The following is a 24,262-nucleotide window of genomic DNA, read 5'->3' as shown; positions in this document are numbered from 1 at the left end:
TCAGACTTTGTCCCAGTGAGCCTCCCAAATCAATAAATAAAAATTGAATCCCCCCCATGTTTACAGCAAATTTAATAAACAAAATCAGAAAATGGCACGTGAATGCAAGGGGATATTCCACACAACCGTAATAGCAGTGATTATCATCAGGGGAGATACTGCGCTTTTGAGTGGTCAGGAACTGCAATATCATTCCATTAAAATGTTTCCTTGAGGACTGGGGACTGCACTCAGACTGATGCAAAAATATGTTCCACATGTCCCTGTCATCTGAGGTTAGGAAGGTAGTTACTGTAGGAAGTCTACTTGCTTAACACAATCACTTTGGGGGAAGCTGGTAACAAGTTTCTTTTTAGGAAAGCATTTGCAATTTGCTAAAAGTTACTGATTTTATTCTGTCCAGTGGTGAAGTTTGTTTCTGTCTCTGATCGTTTTTATTGTATTGTACATTATATATTGCATTCTAATAATCTGTAAGCACCAAGGGAGGAACTATGGGCTAGCAGGTAGATGGAAATTTTCAAACGCCCATTTGTCATACAAAAGAGAATCTGTGTAAAAAGGTCTTATGTCTCTTTTGTGTGAGATACAAATAATAAGTTTATGTAGTTGTTTAATAATAACCCACTCGATTCATTTGCTTCAGCACAAACACAAGTTCTAAATTCCTAATACAGTATTGGAAAGAACTAGTTGTTCATGTAATCCAATCAGCACTCAACACTCACACACAGAATATCTTTAACAACAGTAATCCAAATTCATGAGAGATAGTGTTCATTTTTATAAAACAAAATCAGACATTTAAAAATCTACTTTGAACAAAACAAATACACAAGCCCATTTATAATCAATAAGTGAATTCAGAACTAAAGCCCACTGATTCAAAATTAATTTGACATTCCACATACGTCAAGGTTTTTACTGTAGGCTATTATGTCATAAACATTACAAACCCTTACATAATTTTATCAATGGCATTTGGAAATAATGTCCTCTGATTTCAGCTATTTTTTTTTTCTAGAAGTAAAGTACACTAAACCCAATGAGGCATTTTCACATACATCCATACAGGACCAGCATGACTGTCATATAAGAGGCAACATTGGTTTGGGAGATGAGGAGCTAAAGCAGTTATCTGTCTAAGGAAAATCTTGCTGTGCCTTGCCATTTTCCCATTCATTGTTTTAACACTATTTTTAGTAGATTAGATATAAAGCCTGGGTTGACAATTCATAATAATTTAGGTTAAAAAAACAACAACACCCAGAGCTTTGCCTATCTTCTATTGAAACTGACAGAACATACAGTGACTCATTCTGCGACTTACTAACTTTAGCAAAGGGTAACAAACTTTATAACTGTATAAAGTATCAAATAGCATCACAGAATTTAAGTGCATGTTTACAGCAAATGTATATAAACTTAAAGCTTCCTTTTTTTCTACAGCAAACATCTAAAAGGATTCTACTTCCTTTCTAATAACCTTTTTTCGGTTTCATCAAGTTCATTTACAGTTAGTATCCCTTTTCCTAGCTCTGCTCCTGTGGCTAGTTCCTTTGCAAACAAACAAATAAAACACGTTCACATCTAAAGACAAGGTCTGAGCATAGCCCAGCCCTCTTTAGGACATGCTGTATTACCTGTGGAGGTGTTGTGTACTTCCTGTCCTGCGGAGTCCACATCCTGTGCAAAGTATCTAGGGAACTTTCTGAGAACTGCTGGGATTTTCGGCCTGCATTACGGGCTTTTAGTTCCACATCCTCGTACGGATTTTCCTTGGGTGAATCTCCTTAACAATTTTTTTTTAAGGAAAGAAAAACAGATAGGAATGTAAAATAAAAAAAAAATCATGTGAACTAAGCAAAAGGCTCGTAGAAAACCTCCTTCGCTTCCAGCGTGACTCATCCTTCCAAGTGCAGCTGGAAGTACTTGGAGGAAATTCTGGCTATGAAAGACTGTGTGGTGTTTTTTTTCTCTTCCCTGTAGCGATTTCACAAGACTGCTTTCTGAGTCCCTACAGCTCTGTCAAGCTTTATTCATGAATGTAAAAGAAAGCGTTAAACACACAGCTACTTTCAGGAGAACCAGGCAGATTACTAACAGTTCAATCCTCTGTGTGTTTACTCAGGAGTAGGGATGCCATCAGGACAGGGCTTTGGGGGATGTGTCCAGGGCCCCAACTCAACAGAATGAGCAAAATGGCCCCAAACACAGCAGGCTGGCTCACCACATTTTGAAATGAAGGAACACATGTTGCTATCTACTGTGGGAGTGTGTGTGTGTGTGTGTGTGTGTGTGTGTGTGTGTGTGTTAAGATTATTAAGTCCAGAGTCAAAAATTACCTAACTGTACCACTGCTCAGAAATCCTACTGAGTTCAATGAGACAATGTCGCTTGTGAAATGTGTTTGTAGAATTGCAAATCAGAGAGTTACAATTGACTGTCATAATAAAAATAATGGAAGAGGTTTTCTATTGTTTTGCAACTGCCTTAAGCACACTCAGGCTTGGTTTGCATGTCAATTTAATTATTGTTACACTAAACAATGGCTATGAACACACTCCCATTTACTCTGAATCCAGTGCTCTCCCACTGTTGGTTTAGGAAGCAATGTACACACGTCAGCCACAACCCAAATCCATCTATATCCTCTTGTTTCTTAGGAAATACTACATTTTGACGCGCTTTCCCCAAAATCTGCTTCAATCTGAATTAATAAAAAGAATGGCCTAGCTGCAGTTTAAGCTGGAAAGCTGAATAGTGTCTGAGTTTTAAAGGTGAATGTGGAGCATTTTGATGTGCACTGCTGAAATTATGGGTGCTTTGTTATTCTCCCACTCCTGCTCCTGTCGTGCTGCTAGGAGCTAAGCCATTGTAAGCCTTAGGGTTACATTTAAACCGAGGCTTCTGATTTGTTTTCCCCCTGCCCAAACAAACCATGAGCAGCAAGCCAAGAACAGATCTTGGTTACTATTGTTATCACTCATAGTTTGGAGAAACCACAAGCCCCAGTTTAGATACAGCAGCTAAGGAGAAGTGAGGAAGGAGTCAAGAGCACCCACAATTTGAGCAGCAGGCACCAGCATACTGCATGATCACCTTTTAAACCATAGTTTGGTTTAAGTAGGCTTTAAACCAGGTTCAGAGCCCTCCAGATGTCGCTGGACTACAACCCCCATCATCCCAAGCCATTGGCCATGCTTGCTAGGACTGATGGGAGTTGAAGTTCAAAAAAATATCTGGAGGGCCAACGGTTCCACGTCCCTGGTTTAAAGCATCATGTGAACCAGGCATGTGCATAGAAAGGCAGGATACAGATTATTGTAATAAATGAATGGTAAAAATAATAATGTCATTGTCCTATCACATGCTTTAGTAAATCTATCATCTGTCACCTTATAGTGCAGGAGTTAAAGGAGCAAATTATCTTTTTGCAAAATAGGGGGAAATGCATAGGTATAGTCATGATGAACTCAAGCAGAAGCTGTTACCTCACACCAACATTCATTTAACATTCTCACTTCCAATTTTACAAACGTTTACAATATCTAAAGGAAATGCTACTCCTACATAAAAATAAATATTGGGTAACCTCCATATGAAACGCAAAGCAGGCCACTCAACTAGGTAAGAAATATCTGAAAGCTTGATGGGTCAATAAAAACAAACCCATAAAGAAAAAACTGACCTTAGGCCTGATTGCAGGCATGCCCCCCATTTTTATTTTTTTGTAATGAATTCAATAATTTTGAAAGTTAGGCTTTAGTCATGGTTTAAATCAGGGTGGTCCAACTTTGACACAGAACATACAGGCTGCACACTGCCTTGATGCGCGGGGGTGGAGAAGAGCGAGGCCAAAATGTGATGCCCCCTCAGCCCTCATGCGAGGGGTTGGGCTTTGGAAAGGAGGTGTGAGGCTCTGGAAGGCTCACATTATTCCCAAAGTTGGGAAAGCACTAACTAGGCCAGGGGTCACCAAACATTTTCAGCAGGGGGCTGGTCCACTGTCCCTCAGACCTTGTGGTGGGCTGGACTATATTATGAAAAAAAATAATGAACGAATTCCTATGTCCCACAAATAACCCAGAGATGCATTTTAAATAAAAGCACACATTCTACTCATGTAAAAACACCAGGCAGACCCCACAAATAACCCAGAGATGCATTTTAAATAAAAGGACACATTCTACTCATGTAAAAACACACAGATTTCCGGACCGTCTGCGGGCCGGATATAAAAGGCAATTGGGCCAGATCCGCCCCCCGGGTCTTATTTTGCCTACCCATTAACTAGGCTTTGTGTAGGAGAATGGAGGACTCTAGGACCCTGTCAGAGCTCTCACTCCTCCTGCCCAAAGCCAGCGCCTTGCTAACCCAGCTTTGGAAAGGCAGTGTGTGGGGGTGGGAGTCAAATGCTGCTGCCGAGGGCCACCAAAAAGGCATTGAGGGCTTCATGTGGCCCTCAGGCCAGGTGCTGGACCACCCTGGTTTAAATAATTCCTCCAGGCTCAACTACACAGGAGATGTGTTGGTACCAGCAACTATATGTCCTTCTAGGCCAAATCAAGGGTCCACAATCCTGTTCCCAACAGCAGCCAGCCAAACGTTTCCAGCAGTTCACAAATAAGGGCCCGGTGGCAACCACCTGCCTCTGTTGCTTTCACCAAGTTACTGCTGAAACTAAACGTTTCACTTAGCTATCATGGCAATTTTTTAAAACAACCCCCCTCCATTAATTTGTCTAGTCATGAGGTGGGCTGAAGCAGCCACCTTGGGTGGCAGACAGCTGCGGGGGTGCTCTGCCTACCCCTGCAGCCAACTGGGTCCTGCTGCTGCAGCAGCTTCTTCTGGCAATATCTTGGAAGAAACCATTGCAGCCATGTGCAGGGGAAGAGCAGAGGCACCTCCACCAGCAAAGCAGGACAGGCTGCCCCTACTAATCATTTTCTAAAGTCATCTAACTACCTTTTGTGGCAGGAAACTCCAAGTAACTGTTGCGTGTGGAAGTTCTTCCTTTTGCCTGTTCTGAATCGACTATCTATTGGTGTAACTGGATGATTCCCCACCCCACCCCGTAGCCAATTTGGTGCCCTCCACATGTTGAGGGACTCCAACTCCCATCAGCCACAGCTGGCATGGCCAATGGTCAGGTATGATGGGAGCTGCAGTCCAATAACATCTGGAGGACATACTGGCTCGTGTGCAGGTGTGAATTAATACAAGAGAAAGAAAGGTGCAATGCCTTTGTGTGCAAGTCTAGCCAGACTGATAAATTAACAGAGAGGGCTAAAGAATGGAACTTAAATGAAAAATTCTGGCCAGTGGCAGAGAAATGAAATAATTACAGATCTTCCTCAATGTTTATTCATTTAGAATAAACTAACCTACAGATATTATTATTTTTTAATTAAGGTATGCTACTTTCACTATCTAAAGTGTAGGCAGTGCCTTAAAGGGCACTGCACACAAACCAATATTTGACAAACCTTGAGCAGCTGCTGCAATAGAAAATGGTTCAATTGGCAGCCCTTGATCATTATCTCAGTAGCATGGAATGCAAATGTATAGAATGCACTGGAACTCACAAACCCTGGAGACAAGATACCTCCCAGCTCAGATGAAGAATAATTTAGAAACTTATTTGGCTATTTTCAGCAAATAAATTTTAATGGAATTTCAGTCTTTGTGGAGTATAAATATGAAGCCATAAATTCTACGGTGACACCTTGAAGAGACTGCCCAGAGAAAAAATAAGGACAACGAGCTAGTGTTTCACAGTCAGTTCTGAAAAATGAGAAATTCAAAACGTAACAAGTGCAAAAAAAAAGTCAGGAGACTGAAGTCAGCTCAGAACACTAGCTGTGATTTGCATTTAACAAAGAGATTTTTAAAACAGCATCAGCTGGAAATAGAAGGAAAGAAATGTACTGGTAACCCTCTCCTTGACTGGTAAAGGTAAAGGGACCCCTGACCATCAGGTCCAGTCGTGGCCGACTCTGGGGTTGTGGCACTCATTTCGCTTTATTGGCAAAGGGAGCCGGTGTACAGCATCCGGGTCATGTGGCCAGCATGACAAAGCCGCTTCTGGCAAACCAGAGCAGTGCACGGAAATGCCATTTCCCTTCCTGCCGGAGCGGTACCTATTTATCTACTTGCACTTTGACAGGCTTTCAAACTGCTAGGTTGGCAGGAGCAGGGACCAAGCAACGGGAGCTCACCCCGTCACGGGGATTCGAACCGCCAACCATCCGATCGGCAAGTCCTAGGCTTTGTGGTTTAATCCACACTAAGGTGCTAAAGGAAATCCCTCATCTGAGACCAATATCTGCTTTGGGGAGATGGCACCAATACAGTATTTTCTCCTAATGCAAATAGCAGCTTAAGATGGCAGATTTTTCTCGGAACACAGCAAGGGGGAAAGGGGTTAAATGCAGTAAAGACTGAAGATTGGTTTACACTGTTCAGTGCTGTGGGTGCAAGCATTAAAACCTATAAGTTTGACGCCTGAAGACTTAGGAATAGTATATAAATAAATAACGTGAGAAAATAAAATTCTAAACTGTTGGAAAGGTAAAACCCATTCTGCTATACTGATGCCAAGCAGACATTTCATTGACACTGAAAACTTTTGTAGGGATTTTTTTTGAGTTAACATTCAAGATCCATTCTTTAATATAATTAAATGAGCCTCCCTTTCTATGACGAATCATTTTATCACATTATTTATCTATTGCATTTATTTATCTTCCCCTTAACGAATGGGTTACAAACAAGTTAAAAACACAGAAGTCCCCTGCAGAAAAAGTCACATAAACCACCACAAACAACATAGCAGAGATTAAAAGAAATTCAGTCATAATCATAAAATCAAAATGAGGAGAGCCAGAAAATCATCTTAACAGGGCTAAACCATATCATGACATCATTGCGAAAGCTTTGGAGCCGTTTACAAGAAGATTTTAAAGGCCTGGGGAAAGAAGAGTGCCAAAAGGATATTAAAAGTGGCACCAGGTGAGCCTCTCCAGGGAGGGCATTCCACAACTGGAGAGATGCCATCAAAAATGTCCTCTCTTTCAAGGCCATTCCCTGCTGCTCAGATTGTGGGAGCACTTGGAAGAGGGCCTCAACTAATAGCCTCATGGCCTGGGTAGGGACAGATGAGAAGAGGCTATCCTTCAAGTACTGAAGTCTCAAGGCTTGAATCACTCTCCCACAGGTGTTGAAGGAAAAGAACAGACTTTACTTCAGCTTAAGACCACATCTCTTAAATCCAGCATTTTGCAATATGAGAATTCTAACCACAGGTCCTTAATGGAGGTCAACTTTGCTTTCCTAGATTCCTGAATCTACCGCTTCCAGTGCATTTATCTGCAGAATAGTTTTGTTGGCAACATGGTGCAACATTTTGTCCAAAGTAAGAGCAAATGAAAGCCATGGTAAAATAATCAACACACTTTGGGGGAAATAAAGAATAATGTGCTGGGGAGTTGAAGCACTGATGAGTTGTTTGTGATGGTTGCACTCCTTCAATGTGCAGCTCCGAGGAATGCAGCCAGCCCCTCAGTGCAGCAAATGTCTTGCCACACTGGCTGTCAAGTGTGGCAGATGGGAAGCCAAGTCTAGGCAAAGCTAAGCAAGCCAACAATGAAGTGAGGCAAGAATGAAAAATGGCACCAAGAAAAAGAAAAACTGAATTCCTCATATAATTATCTGGAGCAGCATGTTTCCTTTGCACTCTGAAAGCAGGGATTTATCAAAGGGAATTTCATGTAGCACATAAAGCATTTCTGCCCGTTAGTCTATAACTAAGAGAACAGATTTGCAACTCAAAAAAATCTGTCTTTAGAGGCATTTTCTAGGCAACACAAATAGCGATTCTCAAGCAGGTGTGAGCTTGCAGACAGACTTGAACAATCTGCTGCTCCTTCAAAACCACAATCCTGGCTGATTTGGGACTGACACTGGCAAGCAGACTGCAAACAGGGGAGATGAATCATTGTTGAAGCTAGTGAGCAGACAACAGTGGCGACTTTCAATTCCCTAGGTTCAAGAGATTGCATTCTTAGCGACAGGGAAGAGCCTGCTTCACCTTAAAAGACAGGTTACAGATTTCCGGAGAACTTTGTATTTTGAAGAGTGTTCCATGTATGTGTATACTTATGCTCAGATGAGTATACGAGCATGAAGAGTTGAGCAGAGGTTGCATCCTCACTGCAAATGTGCACTGACGTACATGAAAAGTGGGCCTAAATGTTAGTAAAGCATGTTTCCAAGAGCATATTTGATTTAAGATACCACTGAGAATTCCCGGAATGACACATTACAGGGCCAGTGGTGCCAAGGACTCTGTATAAGAATGATTGCAGGTTCAAAGTCCTGCCAGTCTCAAGGCCACAGGAGCTGCCTTGGGAATGGCCATAGGTTAGGAGAAAAGCACTCGCTTTGCATGCACCCAGGTTTAGTTCACTTCATGTCTGGAGAGGGCAAGAAAAGGCTCCTCCCTGAAACTGCAGGCAGCTGCTGCCAAGTAGCAGAAACCACAAAGAGCTGGATGGATCAATAATCTGACTCAGTATAAGGGAACTTCCTATATTCCTAAAGACAAACTCAGTCATCTGTTACCACCCCACAAAGAACTCAGGGGCAGGGCAAGCAGACATGGTCTAACCTGCTCCCGATACATATATTCCCTGAACATGAATGTGCTGTGTGAACTGGGCTACAAACAATGGGTTTTAGCATTTTCTCTAGAATATTTCAGTATTTGCAGATGCATGTCCATAGTAAAACTTTGAAAATTCAATCATGATGATCAAGGATTTAAAAATATGAAAGTAAAATACTTTCAGCCCATATTCATAATAATATAGGACTTATTTTTAAAATGTGGCAAAATTATGATAGGTCAGTGAAGGTCTGCTTTATTGTTATTGAGCAGTTTTCAAGATGGCATTCATAAAAATTGAATACTATGGTTGGGTCCAGTAACTTCCAGAAGAGTCATTGTACTGCTCTCCTTGTACTGTGTATAGAGCTGTCACCCTATTAAAGAAATTTTAATTGATTAATCGTATGAGTTTTAGTTTATTAATCAATTGATTGAATTTGCAGAAATTTGAATGTCAGTAAAGCAATACTACTGAGGTAGAAAGAAGCATTCTTTCTTCTTCTTTTAAACTTGCTTTCAGACATCAGTTGAATGATGGTGGGTTTTGAATGCTGCTCGTTTATTCTGTTCACTTGCTGAGTTTCCAGAAAGTCATCATATGCAGCTATCACCTTTTATTCCAAGCTAATCTTAAAACAATAAGAAGTTCTCAATTAATTTAGTATATAATTTGAGCTCTTCTCAGACTCCAGAGAAAACCTCTAGTTAACCTCATAAATTACTACTGAGCATCTAACAAAAACATGTGTTTTGTTTTTTTTTAAAAGAGAGGAATGGATCCAAACCAAAATCATTTTTCTGGACATCCATTAGCTTTGAAAAAGTCTGGACTCTGCTCAAGCATTTGTGACTGATTCTAGCATGTACTATGGGGCCAAATATAAAACAAAAAAAATGAAAGCGGAGGAGAGTTTGGGAAAGGTTGTATGATGTCAAGTCTGCCTCTAGCACTAGACTACAGTGAGCTTCTATTGCTAAGGTGGACTAAGAAGCCCAAAAGGAAACACCTGTAGCCTCTAGTAGGGATTTTTGGATCCAGATCAGACCCTTACAATTCCTGTGGGACTTTACAATAAAACAATCTTTTTAAAAATCCCCACTAGCAATGTTGTTTAGTCTAATGTGTTCTGCTTAGTGATGTAAACAAAAGAGACTGGATCCAACAACAACTTCTTTCCTATTTTTCTTTTCAATATAAATTGATTTCAGTGGAATTATCTAATGGCAAATTATGGAGAGGGAGGACATATTATCCTAGAAATCTGTGCAAAGTGCATTCAGGACTATAGCTTAAGCATATGAAATTGTGAGTGGAGTAAAACCAATTGTTGTTGTTGTTGTTGTTTAGTCGTTTAGTCGTGTCCGACTCTTCATGACCCCATGGACCAGAGCATGCCAGGCACTCCTGTCTTCCACTGCTTCCCGCAGTTTGGTCAAACTCATGCTGGTAGCTTCGAGAACACTGTCTAACCATCTCGTCCTCTGTCGTCCCCTCCTCCTTGTGCCCTCCATCTTTCCCAACACCAGGGTCTTTTCCAGGGAGCCTTCTCTTCTCATGAGGTGGCCAAAGTATTGGAGCCTCAGCTTTAGGATCTGTCCTTCCAGTGAGCACTCAGGGCTGATTTCCTTCAGAATGGATAGGTTGAATCTTCTTGCAGTTCATGGGACTCTGAAGAGTCTCCTCCAGCACCATAATTCAAAAGCATCAATTCTTCGGCGATCAGCCTTCTTTATGGTCCAGCTCTCACTTCCATATATCACTACTGGGAAAACCATAGCTTTAACTATACGGACTTTTGTTGGCAAGGTGATGTCTCTGCTTTTTAAGATGCTGTCTAGGTTTGTCATTGCTTTTCTCCCAAGAAGCAGGAGTCTTTTTGATGTTAGTTTTTTTGATGTTGAACTTCAGACCATATTTTGTACTCTCCTCTTTCACCCTCATTAAAAGGTTCTTTAATTCCTTCTCGCTTTCTGCCATCAAGGTTGCGTCATCTGCATATCTGAGGTTGTTGATATTTCTTCCGGCAATCTTAATTCTGGCTTGGGATTCATCCAGCCCAGCCTTTCGCATGATGAATTCTGCCCTCCCACAGTAATTTTAATTAGAATACATACATACTGCGGGATCGCACCCCCCAGCCACGCCGCCACACCGGATCACACACTCCCCCTGGCCGGGCGCAATCACCACAGTGTGGATCACCCTACCCCCTGGGCAGATCGCCCGCCTCTGGGTGCACAGCACTGCTCCGGGTGCCTGAGCGGCTAGCTCCGCCGCTGGTAGTAACAATGAAGGTGTGGATAGTAGTTGACAAGAATATGTGCCTTAGTTACACAGCATTATTTTCAAATATAGTAATAGGGTAGAACTAAATACTCAAACAGCAAGAACCAGGCAAACACATCTAAAGGAGCCACAAAGTGCTGTAGGAGTGGACGATGAGCAAAGGGGGAATAAAGAGAAAGAAAACCTTCAACTAATTCCTGCATTGCAGGGGGGTTTGGTCCCTTCCAACTCTACAAATCTCTAATTCTCTGAACTCTGTCATAGCTGTATTGACAGGACTCCCTGAAGAACTCAGGAGGCTGAGACAGAACACGCTGACACAATTATGCCAAACCATTGCAGTGCTAAAGTGTGGCTCAGAGTCAGGCAAATGTCAAGCTGCCACCTCATTAAAGACATTCACCAGCTATAATGTGAGTTATCAAGGCCATGGGTACCCTGATCTGAGAGGAAATGAGGCACAGGATCAGCTACTATTGCAGTAGAAATAAAAGTTTGACAGCAAAATAAAAGGCAGCTAGCGTTTTAGCACGTTTGACAATTCTCTTACAGTTAGAACAAATACTATGCAGAGCGGAGCCTCAGAATGTATCACCAGACCAGCTCCTTCGGCATTTTTATCCCTTCACTGTCTTTCAGAGGCAGGTGAAAACATTTCAAAAAGTTTTTCCTTTGTAAAACAACACGTGCCATTACAGTGGTACCTCAGGTTACAAACACTTTGGGTTACAGACTCCACTAACCTGGAAGTAGTACCTCAGGTTAAGAACTTTGCCTCAGGATGAGGACAGAAATTGCGCTCTGGCACAGTGACAGCGGAAGGCCCCATTAGCTAAAGTGGTACTTCAGGTTAAGAACGGTTTCAGGTTAAGAATGGACCTCCAGAACGAATTAAGTTTGTATCCCGAAGTACCACTGTATGTGGTGCTTTTAAACTGTAAGTCTGCTACTTTGATCTTCTTAATGCTTTGTACTATTTTAAAAGTTTCTATATTTATAATGAATTTTGATTGACTTTATTTCACAACTGTAAGTTACCGTACCTTGCGTATTTCTGTGGAAAGTAATTTCAAAACGCAGTCAAACAACACTCCCATGCCACAGTAGGGGTGTTGTCGTAATATTAATTCTAACTAGTTACAGCCATATAATCTGAAAAGATAACCAGTCCTTAAATACTGCAATAAAGCAAAGTAGAACAATTCTCATATCTGAGTTAGTCACGATATATTGCTACTTTTTTAAAAAAAGGAATAAGACATCTGTGCACCAATGCACAGAGCTATAATAAACCCAGTCTTAAACTCCATACCTGCGAGAAGAACAATCTGATATATGTGCATGCACTGTGTGTTTAATGGGACTCAATGGTTTCATAAGTTATATATCAACAAGAAATCACTGAGTTTCTAATTACAGACCTAGTATTAATAGACCTCTGAGGAAAAACAAGGAATTTTAATCAAACACATTCCTCTCAAAGAAATATACTAGGATATAACTTTTTGGGCTTCAAGTTTGCATGAATGGGAAGGATACCAGTATTGAAGATGAATGTATTACTATGGATCCTAGTTTTATCACTAAATAGTAGTGGGAGCTGCAATAAAATGTTGCTGTGGAGTGCTGCTGTTCAGGATTGCAGCATTCTGCGGCCATTGAACATGCTCAGCTCGTATTCAACTGTTACTGAGGTTCACAGCCTTAGAATTTGTTTTCTAAATATTTGTGTACTTCTACAAACTCTGTATCATCAGCAACAGCAGCACACAACAGGGAGAAAGCATCATTTCTCCCTGTTGCGTGCTGCTGTTGCTGTTTTGTCTACATAAAGAATGACAGTCACACAGTCAAAACTAAAGGGAATGATTCCATTATAAATCAATTCATCATTATTAGCATTTTGGCAAATGGTACTGTCATTTTTTGTTTGTTTGTTAGGAAAAAGATCAAGGATTATTGTTCACACTGCGTGTAAGACGGTTGTTAAAGTAGGGATGGAATCTCCACTTACATGCAGAAATTCTGAGTAAAAGACTGGTACACTGAAGAGAGGTTTTGAAGTTGGAATAAAGAGAAATAAAACTTTGTCAATCCAGTTTGAAGAATCACAATGCTGTGAACAGGCATGCACCCAAATTACTGTGATCAATGGCATTGTGGGGAAAAGGTGGCAGGCACTTTCATGCTCTGTTGGTAGTCACATAGTGATTCAAAGTGGATTTATTTATCTGTAATTTTGGACTGCAACTCTTCCTCCAAGGAGCTGGGGTTGTTGGCTTCCCCAGAAGTGTTATTTGGCCACTGTTGAGAATAGGATGCTGGCTAAAATGTACCCTCTACCCAATTCAGCATAACTCTTATGTCTGTTTTCTCTCAACTATTTGTGAGATACTGACCTGCCCAAGTCTATCCATAAGCTTCACAGTGCACCAAAACACACACACACACACACACACACACACACACAGCATAACTGAACAAAATCATGTCTCACTATTCCACCTGCAACCCTCTAGACAGCTTGTGAGAAGATAGATTGAAAAGTTTTCAGAGTTTTATATTCTAAATTAGTAACATTTAAAAAGAAGGCAGACTTGCAGCATATTCAGTTTACTTGTCCTGCTTTGATCTTGCAGTAAAGGGTGGGTGAGAAATCTTATAAATAAATAAAAGAAGACAAAGGAAATCACCTAAAAATCCTCCGCTCTTATTGGACACGTCTTTTGGACACGTCTTGATAACTGGGGGAGGGGAACTTTTTACATATAGTAACTCAGCTGGCTATTTAAGCCAATTATATTAGAAACATCTTAGAGTGGCATGGCAAGGCAAGATAAAATACGCTAGAAATCCGAAAACTAATGCTCAAATAACACTCAAACAGTTCTTTCTGTCTAGAACTTCTAGTTATACAGTTGTACCTTGAAAGTCAAACGGAATCCGTTCTGGAAGTCCGTTCAACTTCCAAAATGTTTAGAAACCAAAGTGTGGCTTCTGATTGGCTGCAGAAAGCTCCTGCAGCCAACTGGAAGCCGTGGAAGCCGCACCAGACATTTAGCTTCCGAAAACCATTTGAAAACTGGAACACTCACTTCCAGGTTTCAATCATTCAGGAGCCGATTTGTTCAGGAGCCATGGCATTCAAAATCCAAGGTAGGACTGTGTATCACTTATAAATGATAAATAGTTCTTTATAATTGAGGCTTCAACTCAGTGTTTTGGGATAATAGGAAACTTCCTGATATGAGTTCAGACCATTGGCCCATCAAGCCTAGTATTGTTGACACTGACTGGAAGGCTCTCCAAGGTTTCAGAGCAGAGTTTTTCCCAACCCTTCCTAGAGATGTCAAAAATTTAACCCAGAACCTTGTACATGCAAAAACATGTGCTGTACCACTGAGATAAAGCCATTCCCCAAATTTGTGCATTGCTGCTTCAGAAAAGTCACAAAATCATAAAGGAAAAAAAGGCATGGAAGATAAAGAAAGGTATCGTTGCCTGTGCCAATTAATCAGTATTTTAAAAGCACCAGTTTCCATTTATATATCCTCTTAAAAACTTCACTCTTAGCCTATATTTCATATGATTTATACCAATAACAGGGATAGGTATACACATCCAGAATATAAAACTTAAGAGTGTTTGTGTGCATATATGATAGATATAGATAGATAGATGATAGATAGATGATAGATAGATAGATGATAGATAGATAGATAGATAGATAGATAGATAGATAGATAGATAGATATAGATAGATAGATAGATATAGATAGATAGATGATAGATAGATAGATATAGATAGATGGGTGCGAGCTCCTGGGGCTGAGCCCTTTAGGGACCCCCATATATTTTGGGGATAGAGGCCGCCCCTCCCATGTCTGCAAAGCGCATTGCAGCTCCAGCGGCCATCTCCGCCTCCTCCTACAGCGGAGGGGAAGGAGGGCCAAAGCAGCCTCCCACCTGTGGCAGCACCAGGAGGAACAAAAGAGGAGTCGCCTGCCATTGAAGCCACATGGCTGCCATGTTTGTCCCAACCTCCTGCTATCGCTTGCATGACATCACACACATGACGTTGGCATCTTAAACTGCCCTCTCAAGCTGGCACCTCTGGATGGATAGATAGACGATAGATAGATAGATAGATAGATAGATAGATAGATAGATAGATAGATGATAGATAGATAGATAGATGATAGATAGATAGACAGATAGATAGATAGATAGATAGATAGATGATAGATAGATAGATAGATAGATAGATGATAGATAGATAGATATGAAAGTGTTAGACATTTTCTTTGGGTGGCAATATTAATCTGCTGTTCTCTGTAGGTGTTAGAAGTGGACAGCGGGATGAACTTTTAGTCACACAAAAAATATAGCTGGCAGAGAAAAGAGATGAGTGCTGAGGAAGGTAGCTGCTGCAGATGAGTTTGCACAGACATCCTCTAAACATAAGCCAAAAGCCACCTCCTACAGGAACCACCCTGCTGTTTAATAGTTCTGCAAGCTCTGCATCTATTTTTCCTTCTATATTCTCTAAGCCCACAGTGGGTCCCCAGCCAAAGTCTTCACAAACAATGCTTTACGCCATGAAAAACATGGTGATGGCTAACCAAGTAATCTGTTTCCAATAAGACTGCTCAGTGAGGTTTAAAGGAATCAAGACCTCCTGCCTGCAGTCTGCGTATAATGTGCTTGCTCTGACGTTTCAGCCCATTTACCCTTCACTTAACGGCTTCTTGCTGTTGTACAGCAGGACACATATTCAACAAGTCACTGCCTGACCACAATTGCTCAACATCAAGCAGCTATTTTCTGTACCGCAACAGGTCCTTACCTACAATGTCTTCGTAGGCATTCTCTTCTAAAGTGCTCTTAGATCCAAACTTGTGCTGGCTTTCAGTTCCATTCTCACTTGGGGAGGGAGGGTACAAGGACTGGAGGCTTGAAGCATCTTCAAACTCAAAGGATTTTCTAGAGTGGAGAAAATGTAAAGGGATAATTTTCTGATTGCCTAATTAACAGTGCTTTAAAGTTCAGTGCAGATATTGGGTGGCATTCAACTAAGTTTTACTCAGGCAGACCCACCACAATTAATGGACCTAACTAAGTCCTTTAATGAACCTAAGTTCATTAATTTTAATGGGCCTGTTCTGAGTAAAGCTTAGCTTAATGCCACCCATAATGCTAGCAAGGGTTAAGGTATACTCTTCCTCCCTGAGTCTCCCCTGTCCCACACACACACACACACACACACACACACACACCGCATCTGATTCTATGATGAAATTGTTTGGTTAAACATAAAGAACAAATCGGTGACTGGACTGTTGGTTAAAGTTAGCTCTGTATCAAATCTAAAAACATACATCCACATTATCTTGCCACACTTAGAAAATACACAAAATACTGAATTATTTATGTATCAGACCTGTGAAGTACAAACCATGTGATTTGTCAGATTGTGATTTTGCCATAACTCCAAGCTGGTGGTAGTTAAACATTAAAGACAAGTTTTTTGAGGTTTTCAGCCAACATGAAGAGATTTTCAACACGGATTCAGCACCCGCCCTGTGGAACGCCCTCCCACCAGATGTCAAAGAGAAAAACAACTACGAGACTTTTAGAAGACATCTGAAGGAAGCCCTGTTTAGGGAAGCTTTTAATGTTTGGCAGACTATTGTATTTTAATATTTTGTTGGAAGCCGCTCAGAGTGGCTGGGGAAACCCAGCCAGATGGGCGGGGTATAAATAATAAATTATTATTATTATTATTATTATTATTATTATTATTATTATTACACTACATTTTCATTCTTGTTTTGCATATTTTGTGCTAGCCCATGAGCTGAACATACATTGACAAAAATACATACATACATACAGACATACAGATAGTGCTTAACTTAAGGCAGGGATAAGAAACTTGTGGTCCTCCAGATGTTGTTGGACTCCCAATTTCTATCAGCCCCAGCCAGCATGGCCAATGATCAGAGCTGTAGTCCAACAATATCTGAAGGGCCACAAGTTCCCCATTCCTGACTTAACAGCTGTTGTTTCCTTGGACCTCTCCAAAGTCCTGAGAATCCTGCCTTTCTCCTCCGGGCACTTGTTAGCTGCTGGCCACATCCTGTGATTTATTCGGAACTTCCTGCTTGCAGCTCATCATTCCAGGCTTCATTCAACATTTTTGCACTTCTCAGCCATAGCAGTATGGAACACACATCAGTGGCAGTGAACATTACATTTAAGTTTCTGTCCATTTCCTTTCTATACCAAAGAGACATTATGCAAGTGCAACATATATAAGGCCATGAGAGATTATTGCTTCAAGACAACACATGCATGTGGCTCTGTTGTGCAAGCACTGAGATCATCAATGGGTTTACAATTCAGCATCCTGAGAATCACAAATCATCTTTCTAAAAAATAAAATGCATGTTTCCAATCCATATGGCTTTGAAAATAGTTTATGCACATTCATGTCTATCTCAGAATCCATTGAGGAAATGCTAAAGTAGGATTGCCAGTGGTCTAAAGTGTTTTAGCACGATACATAGCTCATTGCCCTTCATTGCGAATAACACTGTGGCAAAGAATAATATGTAACAGCACTGCTGGGAAATGGAGATTAAATATTTGGCGGAGGATCCATCTCCATCCTATTGTGGTGTGCAAGGAAGCACTCTGAGAGGGCTTCTTCTATGGCTGCTGGAGTTACTGCAGTTTGAGGGTCTGGGCCTCTATAGTGTTAGCATCCTAAAAACTGTTACCGGTAGTTTTCTTCATAAGAAGTTGGGTGTCCTTATCAGAAGCTAGAGGGCATCTCTAAAATTCTACTAGAATAAGGATAAGCAGAACAAGTTGTTCAAAATAAGCTAATTTGTGTAATTTGTACAGATTGCAGAACATGGGTTACATTACTGCAGTTTGTTGTTTTGTCTATTTTTTCTAGTGCAGAATACATACAGCCTAGACATAACACCAAGAGAATTTGTATCCTCTCTGCTCAAGAAAAAGGCACATTTGGGCCAGAGTCAGTCAGTATAAATTGATTCCAGTATGGCTGATCCACTGGAGACAGACACCAAGGGCTATTGAGGAAAGTGGTTAGCCGTAATTTTAAAGTCTAACATTATATTTACATATATATGCTATAAGCCGCCCAGAGTGGCTGGGGAAACCTAGCCAGATGGGCGGGGTATAAATAATAATAATAATAATAATAATTATTATTATTATTATTATTATTATTATTATTATTATTATTATCAGCAGCAGCAGCAGCAGCATCACACAAATGATGTGTAAATGGCAACAAGGGACCATTGTTAGTTTTGCAGGTGGAAGACCCAGGTTCAAATCCCCTCAGCCATGAAACACACTGGAAGGCCATAGCCTACTTCATGGGATCACTGTGAAGAAAAATAAAAGCAGTAAAGCACTTCCTACAATGTACATTCAAAATTGCTCCTTATTTAAGAACTCTCCAATTCCACAGATGGGAGACTACAACTTGTATTTTTCCTTTTAGTCATGGTGGTTGTTGGTAAAATAAAAGTTCTTCTGGCAGCTGAATCTGTTAGACGATTCATGTCCCTTTTTTTGCTGCAAATGGCAAAACCCTGATTAGCAGGATACAAGAGGCAATGATTCTACAACACAAAAGCTGTAGCCTAATTAAGACTGTCTTTCATTCTTATCTGCTGAGATTGTGACCTTAAAAGGAGATGCATCTTGAGAATATATGACAAGCAGCTTTCCATCTTTACCTATTTTGGGATTTTCTGTGGAAGCGTGACTCTTTTTTCTGCCTCCGGGTGACAGGGGGAGCAGGAGTTGACGGAAGAGGGGGAGGAACAGCAGCCAGAGGTGAAGGAGGTAGGCCATTGCTTGGTTTACTTTTATGGTTCTTGTCAGCTTCATACTCGAAGGTGCGTTTGGGCTTGGGCACAGGGTTTACCGCTGTGTTCGCCAAGTTCTCAGGAAGCAGCTTAGGACCAACAGGACTAACTGTGGCATTGAGTCCTTGTGGCATTTTACTAGTTTTATCAGTCTCTGTGGGTGTCTCTGGACTACTCCCACAAATAACACTCCCTGCTTTACTATCATTTGTGTTCTCATTCAAGTCCTCCACAATACCCGAAGTCACAGACTTTTTTCTTCCTCTGTCAACACTATAGCAGCTACTGGGCAACTGAGGAAGACCCCTGCCTGGCTGTTCTTTTAAAGCCTGCTCAATCTTCTGTATTCTGTTCAGCACAGCAGAACTCTCTTTTCTTGCGTTCCCCTTGAAGAAAGCATTTGCCGACTCACTCCTGCTCGGCCTCTTTTCAAACCTATGGCAGGAATCTCTGTCCAGGAATTCCTCCTCCTCTGTTTCTGGGTAGGAGCATTCAGAAAACGTTCTGCTCATCCTCCGGAACCCTTTGTAGTCAAATGTCTTCTCGCTGCAGGGAGAAGGCAACATACTAGGGCAAGTCTCACTGCCTGACCTGTCCCCAACATCCCTCTTGTCCAAGCATACACTCATCCTAGGGGAAGGTTCTTTCCGACATTCCCATTCTGATATCTTCTGCCTGATGTCGAGTGCTTGGGAATGGACGCTGACCCTGCTGAGGGAGAGGTTCCGGAGGTTCGCTGCAGACCCCAAGGAGAGAGTGCTCCGCGTAAGCTGGCGGCTGCCTACAGCTTCTCCATCCTGAGTCTCCTTGGAGACCTCCTTTTGGTCTTCAGTCTGGAAAAGAGAGAGCCTTTTGTCCAAGCAGCCAATGCTGACAGTTTTGAGGGGGTGATTTGGAGATTCAGTGTCTGAGGGGGAACTTGAGGTGCTTCTCAAGGTAACTCCACAGTTAGTCCGGTCCTTGAGGAGCACCCTGGAGCCGGAAACTTTGGTCAAACTACTGGAGCGGCAGGAATCCTCACTGTCACTGAGGGGATATGTTGGGCTTCTTGGTTGGTATAGAAGAGGCGGTGGAGAGACTGATTGACACCTGGAAGTAAGAAGAAAAATACTAATCAGCTACCTGGCTACCTAGATTTTACTCAGCTCTTGTTTCTACGGCCAAACGTTTGGAGTAGGCCCAACTTAGTAGACTTTTCTAAAATGGTTTCTGAAAGTGCACACATTTGATACTAGAATAAAGACTTTTTTATTCCCCCCCCCCTTTTTTTTTTTAATACATGGTCCACAGACAGCACTGGCAAAGACATTTTGCTGCCTGGAGCAAAAGACAAGATGGTCCCTACCCCACCCCAGTCTATGCACAGAAGCCCACCATACTGGCAGCTGAATCTGACTTCAAGACTGGTGATGAGACTGTGCCTCCCTCATGCCTAAGGGCAGCAAGGCAGCTTAGGGGGCACAAGGTAGGCTACATAACATAACACTGATGGTACACTTTTAGGTATTACTCCTTCCTATATGCATGGATTGGTTAGTCCTCATTCCCCTATTTATACACTCTTTGTGTACTATCAATATCAGTTGTTACATTCTTTCCTCTGACATAGTTGGACCAGTGGCCATTTTGTAGAGTTGGCAGTTGAAGAGAGCTCTGGAGGACAACTTAGCACATACTTAATGCTTTTGAGTGTTCAATCCACTTCACATTCATAATCTCAGAAATTCTTACAACAATCCTGTAAAGCAGGGTAGTATTATCTCTGTACTTCGTATGAAGGATAGTGCCTTGCCTAAGGCCACCAAGTGAGTTCACGGCTGAGATAAAAGTCAAACCTTCCACTCTGCTCAAACTAACATTTTAAATTTGTATCAACTAGTAACATTGAACTTTTCCTCCTGACACAATGAACAGGAAGAATATTTCTCTCCAGGTCATATATACAGTAATATTTACAATCAGAGATCTTTTTTGTCTTCTGCATTTAACACAGATATTTGAAACCTCTTATTTCTAATTTTGCTTCTTGCTTGCCTCACAAAATGCAAAAGTAATTCCCAAGTGATCATAATTTCATATTTGTGGCAGGAGATTGAAAAGCCAGAGTGTATGTTATAAAAACAAATGCATTTATTATTTATTTATTCATTTATTTATTAAATTTGTCAGTCACTTTATCATGCCCAAGGCAACCCAAAGCAACTTATCCAAACGTCACTTACTTTGTGATGTTTTAATTCCAGGATGGGGAACCTGTTATTATCCAGCTGCTGCTCAACTCCAACTCCCATCATCCCTGATGTGAGCCATGTGAATGGGGTTGATGGGAGTTGGTGTCCAGGAACAACTGAACAGTCCTAGGCTCCTCATCTTTGTTTTAGCTTATCCTAATACAGGTATCTACTGTGAATTTAGGGTTTTTCCTCATGGAGTATCATGGCTGCCTACAATTTTATAAGTTTCGTTACTTAGTGATGTTAAAGTTAGTCCTAATAAAGGTACTATTCTACTCATACTTTGGGACTTTATCCAATGAGTTTTCAGTATAATTGAGAAAATATAAATATAATCATTCATTTGCTAGGGGAGAAATGAGCAATGATATTCTCTATATATATCCTTAATTCTTTTGTGAACTGACTTGTGCCATATACCATAATCTAGTTTTTAGATCTCATTAATAAGGGGGATTTCCTTGTTACTTGAGCCTGGTATTTACTGGAAATAGAAGCGAGCAATGACTTGGTGAAGGGGACCGCCTAAGGCACTGTCGAGAACCTTCTTTCAGTTCACTGGGCTTTTTCTTTTTTCTGTGTGTTCAACAATTTTTTCTACTTTTTCCTCTTCACTTCAGAGCTGCAGGTAAGTAATTTAAAACACCAATATGTACAATGATCCATGGTTTTGCTTTATCAGGCTGTGTACACATTGCTGGCTTAAATTGCAGCTTTGTCATTATTATTCTCAGTTTAGATCGAAGCTGATTTGGGGAAGAATTCATCAAAATGCAGTATTCCCTAAGAAATGACAGGATAGATATAGGATAGATATGGATGTTTTGTGTACAACCCTTCTAAAACCAGCAGTTGGGAGTGCACAGGATGCAGAATAAGCAGAAGTGTGTACACAGTAATACATTTTGCAAGCAGGTTTTACCAAGTACATGTGTTTGAGAACCACCTGTGAAACACACATGCACTACCTAAAGGAATTAACAAGATGGAGGTGGGCGTAGAAAGAAGGTTTGTTGCACCAGAACACCAAATCCACTTCCATTGTAGAACCTGAATTTGAAGGCATGCAACTGAGACAGCAAAATAGAGACAGCCTGCACAGTCCTAAACATCTTTTCTCAGAAGCAAGTCAGACTGTGGTCATTTGTTAGACATATTAGACTAGATTAAAAATAAAGGTGCAGTTAACCTTTTATTCTAGTCAATTTGCTCTAGCCTTTGTACAGAGATAAACCTACATCTACCTAGGTTTGTGAACACAATTACTAAGATGATCAAGAGGTAAAATGATTTTGTGCAAGACTCTCAGAAAGGTAAATCAAGATCCCATCCTTTGTCCTGTAAGCATCAGAAAAAGATTGATTTCTAGCCAAAAAAGCCCTATTTGTTCAACATGGTAGGAGAGTGTGATCCCAACCTCTAGACACACAGCCTTCCAAAACAATAAAACAAGTCCTAGAAAACCCATATTACTCACCTAATTGCAGCCACAACTTTAAAAGTTAGATAACACAATAGAAAGGAGTAAACCCACAGATTGTATTATAAAATGGTTTCTATTTACCAAAAGAGACTATTTCTGGCTATCAGTTCTGAATTATTGTTGTTGTCATTGCAAGTATTGTTATTTTGTGATTTCTTTCCTGGTAAGGAGAGAAAAATATACATTGGCTCAAAAGAAACAAAAGCACCTTATTCATGTAGTATCCTGATTCTGAACATTAGGCTTTACCATCACATTCAGCTTATTAAAATCTGTTTAAAGTGTTATATACAATGAGAATCTGAAAACCTAGCAGGCATGAAAATTAGTGAATAAAAGTGTAAAAAACAACCACCACCCTCTCACTCACTGTGCGATTGCAATAAACTTGAAGGACAGTCACAGGTAGTTGAAAGTGGTAGTGCTGAAATAGCAAAATGACTTTATAACAGTATTGTGGCTAGACATAGATTTCAACACTGAATCATCTGATTCTGTCTCAACATCACCTTTTCAGCAGACACCAAAGAAAAACAACAGCTCCAAGCTTAACTTTGTTCTCTCAAAGAACTCTTAAGCAATGGACATGTACAAGGAAGTGCTTTCCCCCTTTTTAGTTCAGTTCTATTATGCAAAGTTGCATGGTTTAAGAAAAGTTTAACTCTACAGCATAAGCCTGGCCCAGGTTCATCACAAAACAGTATTGCTTCACTTACCCCTATTCTGTGGCTCATGAAAAAACACCTTTCCAGCTTGCTCTTGAACTTTTTGTTAACTTCCACTCTTTTCTTTAACTCCAAAGTCCAATACAGTATTTCCCACACTGCTTTAATCTCCAAGCTAGTAATTGTCCCATACAATTCTCTTTCATTCCCAGGATGAGAAAGGATCCTTTTAGCAAATGCCACAACTCTTTACAAACAAAATTGTTGTCATTGTTAGGAAGAAAATGAAGTGATTAATTTGAGAAACTAACATTCCATATATATGAATCAATATATATATACACATCAATAAAAGAAAGAGCCCAATTGTTTACATACACCTGAAAAACAGGCAAAGGAAAAGACTTGCATCAATAATAATAATATTAATGTTTTGCAAGGGCTGTGTGGGATTCAAATGTGTAGAGAATGAATACAGATGGAGGAGGGGGAGGATGCAGGGAATGTACTGAGGAAAAATTTCTTCGAATGTCAAGAATGTACAGCAGGGTGATGTGACCTACTCTGTTCACCAGCTGTGAAGAGACAAAGAGAAGAGCTGTTCACATGTTCCCTATTTCCAAACAAAGACAGTACAGAGAGAGGCATCCGCACTAGGCAGCTACCCAGTCGATGCTATACAGGGCTGGTATTTGTCACCAAGCCATTATAAGTAGCTGTGAGTTTTCTTGCTTGGAAAGTGGGATGGCAAGGTGTGGAGAGAGAAGACACCAAAAAGATATGCTTCACATGTCTACCTGTTGTGATGCTAAGTCATAAGCAGCCAAATAACAAAAAGTATGGGGTACAGGAAACACAAGCAGCAGGGAGAGAGGATGAAGCCCTCCCCAGGTGTAGTAAGCAGGCAAACAAAATGAATTCTAGCTGTTGCCCAGCCAAAGCTGAAGCTAGATCTGGCAGATTTTCTAGCTGATACCTGCTCAGGAGAAGTCACCCTGGAGTCTGGAAT

The 24,262-nt window shown here is 40.8% G+C and overlaps 1 protein-coding gene across 5 annotated transcripts in view; it reads right to left on the bottom strand.

Annotated features, from left to right (window-relative positions):
* Positions 1-24,262, bottom strand: part of DENND2B (DENN domain containing 2B) — a 136,100-nt gene that overhangs the window by 41,131 nt on the left and 70,707 nt on the right. For 3 of the 5 annotated variants that reach the window (XM_083724703.1, XM_083724702.1, XM_083724704.1), the window contains 3 exons: positions 18,740-19,960; positions 15,805-15,941; positions 1,644-1,792 (listed from right to left, as the gene is read on the bottom strand). In XM_083724703.1, coding sequence (XP_083580829.1) covers positions 1,644-1,792; positions 15,805-15,941; positions 18,740-19,960 — 1,507 coding nt within the window. The remainder of the gene's footprint in view (positions 1-1,643; positions 1,793-15,804; positions 15,942-18,739; positions 19,961-24,262) is intronic. The other 2 variants (XM_083724705.1, XM_083724706.1) reach the window with 1 other exon arrangement.

This window comes from Podarcis gaigeae, assembly GCF_964106915.1.
Source record: "Podarcis gaigeae genome assembly, chromosome: 1".
NCBI classification, from domain to species: Eukaryota; Metazoa; Chordata; class Lepidosauria; order Squamata; family Lacertidae; genus Podarcis; species Podarcis gaigeae.
Note: the sequence above shows the minus strand (reverse complement) of the source record. Positions and strands in the feature narration are given on the sequence as shown.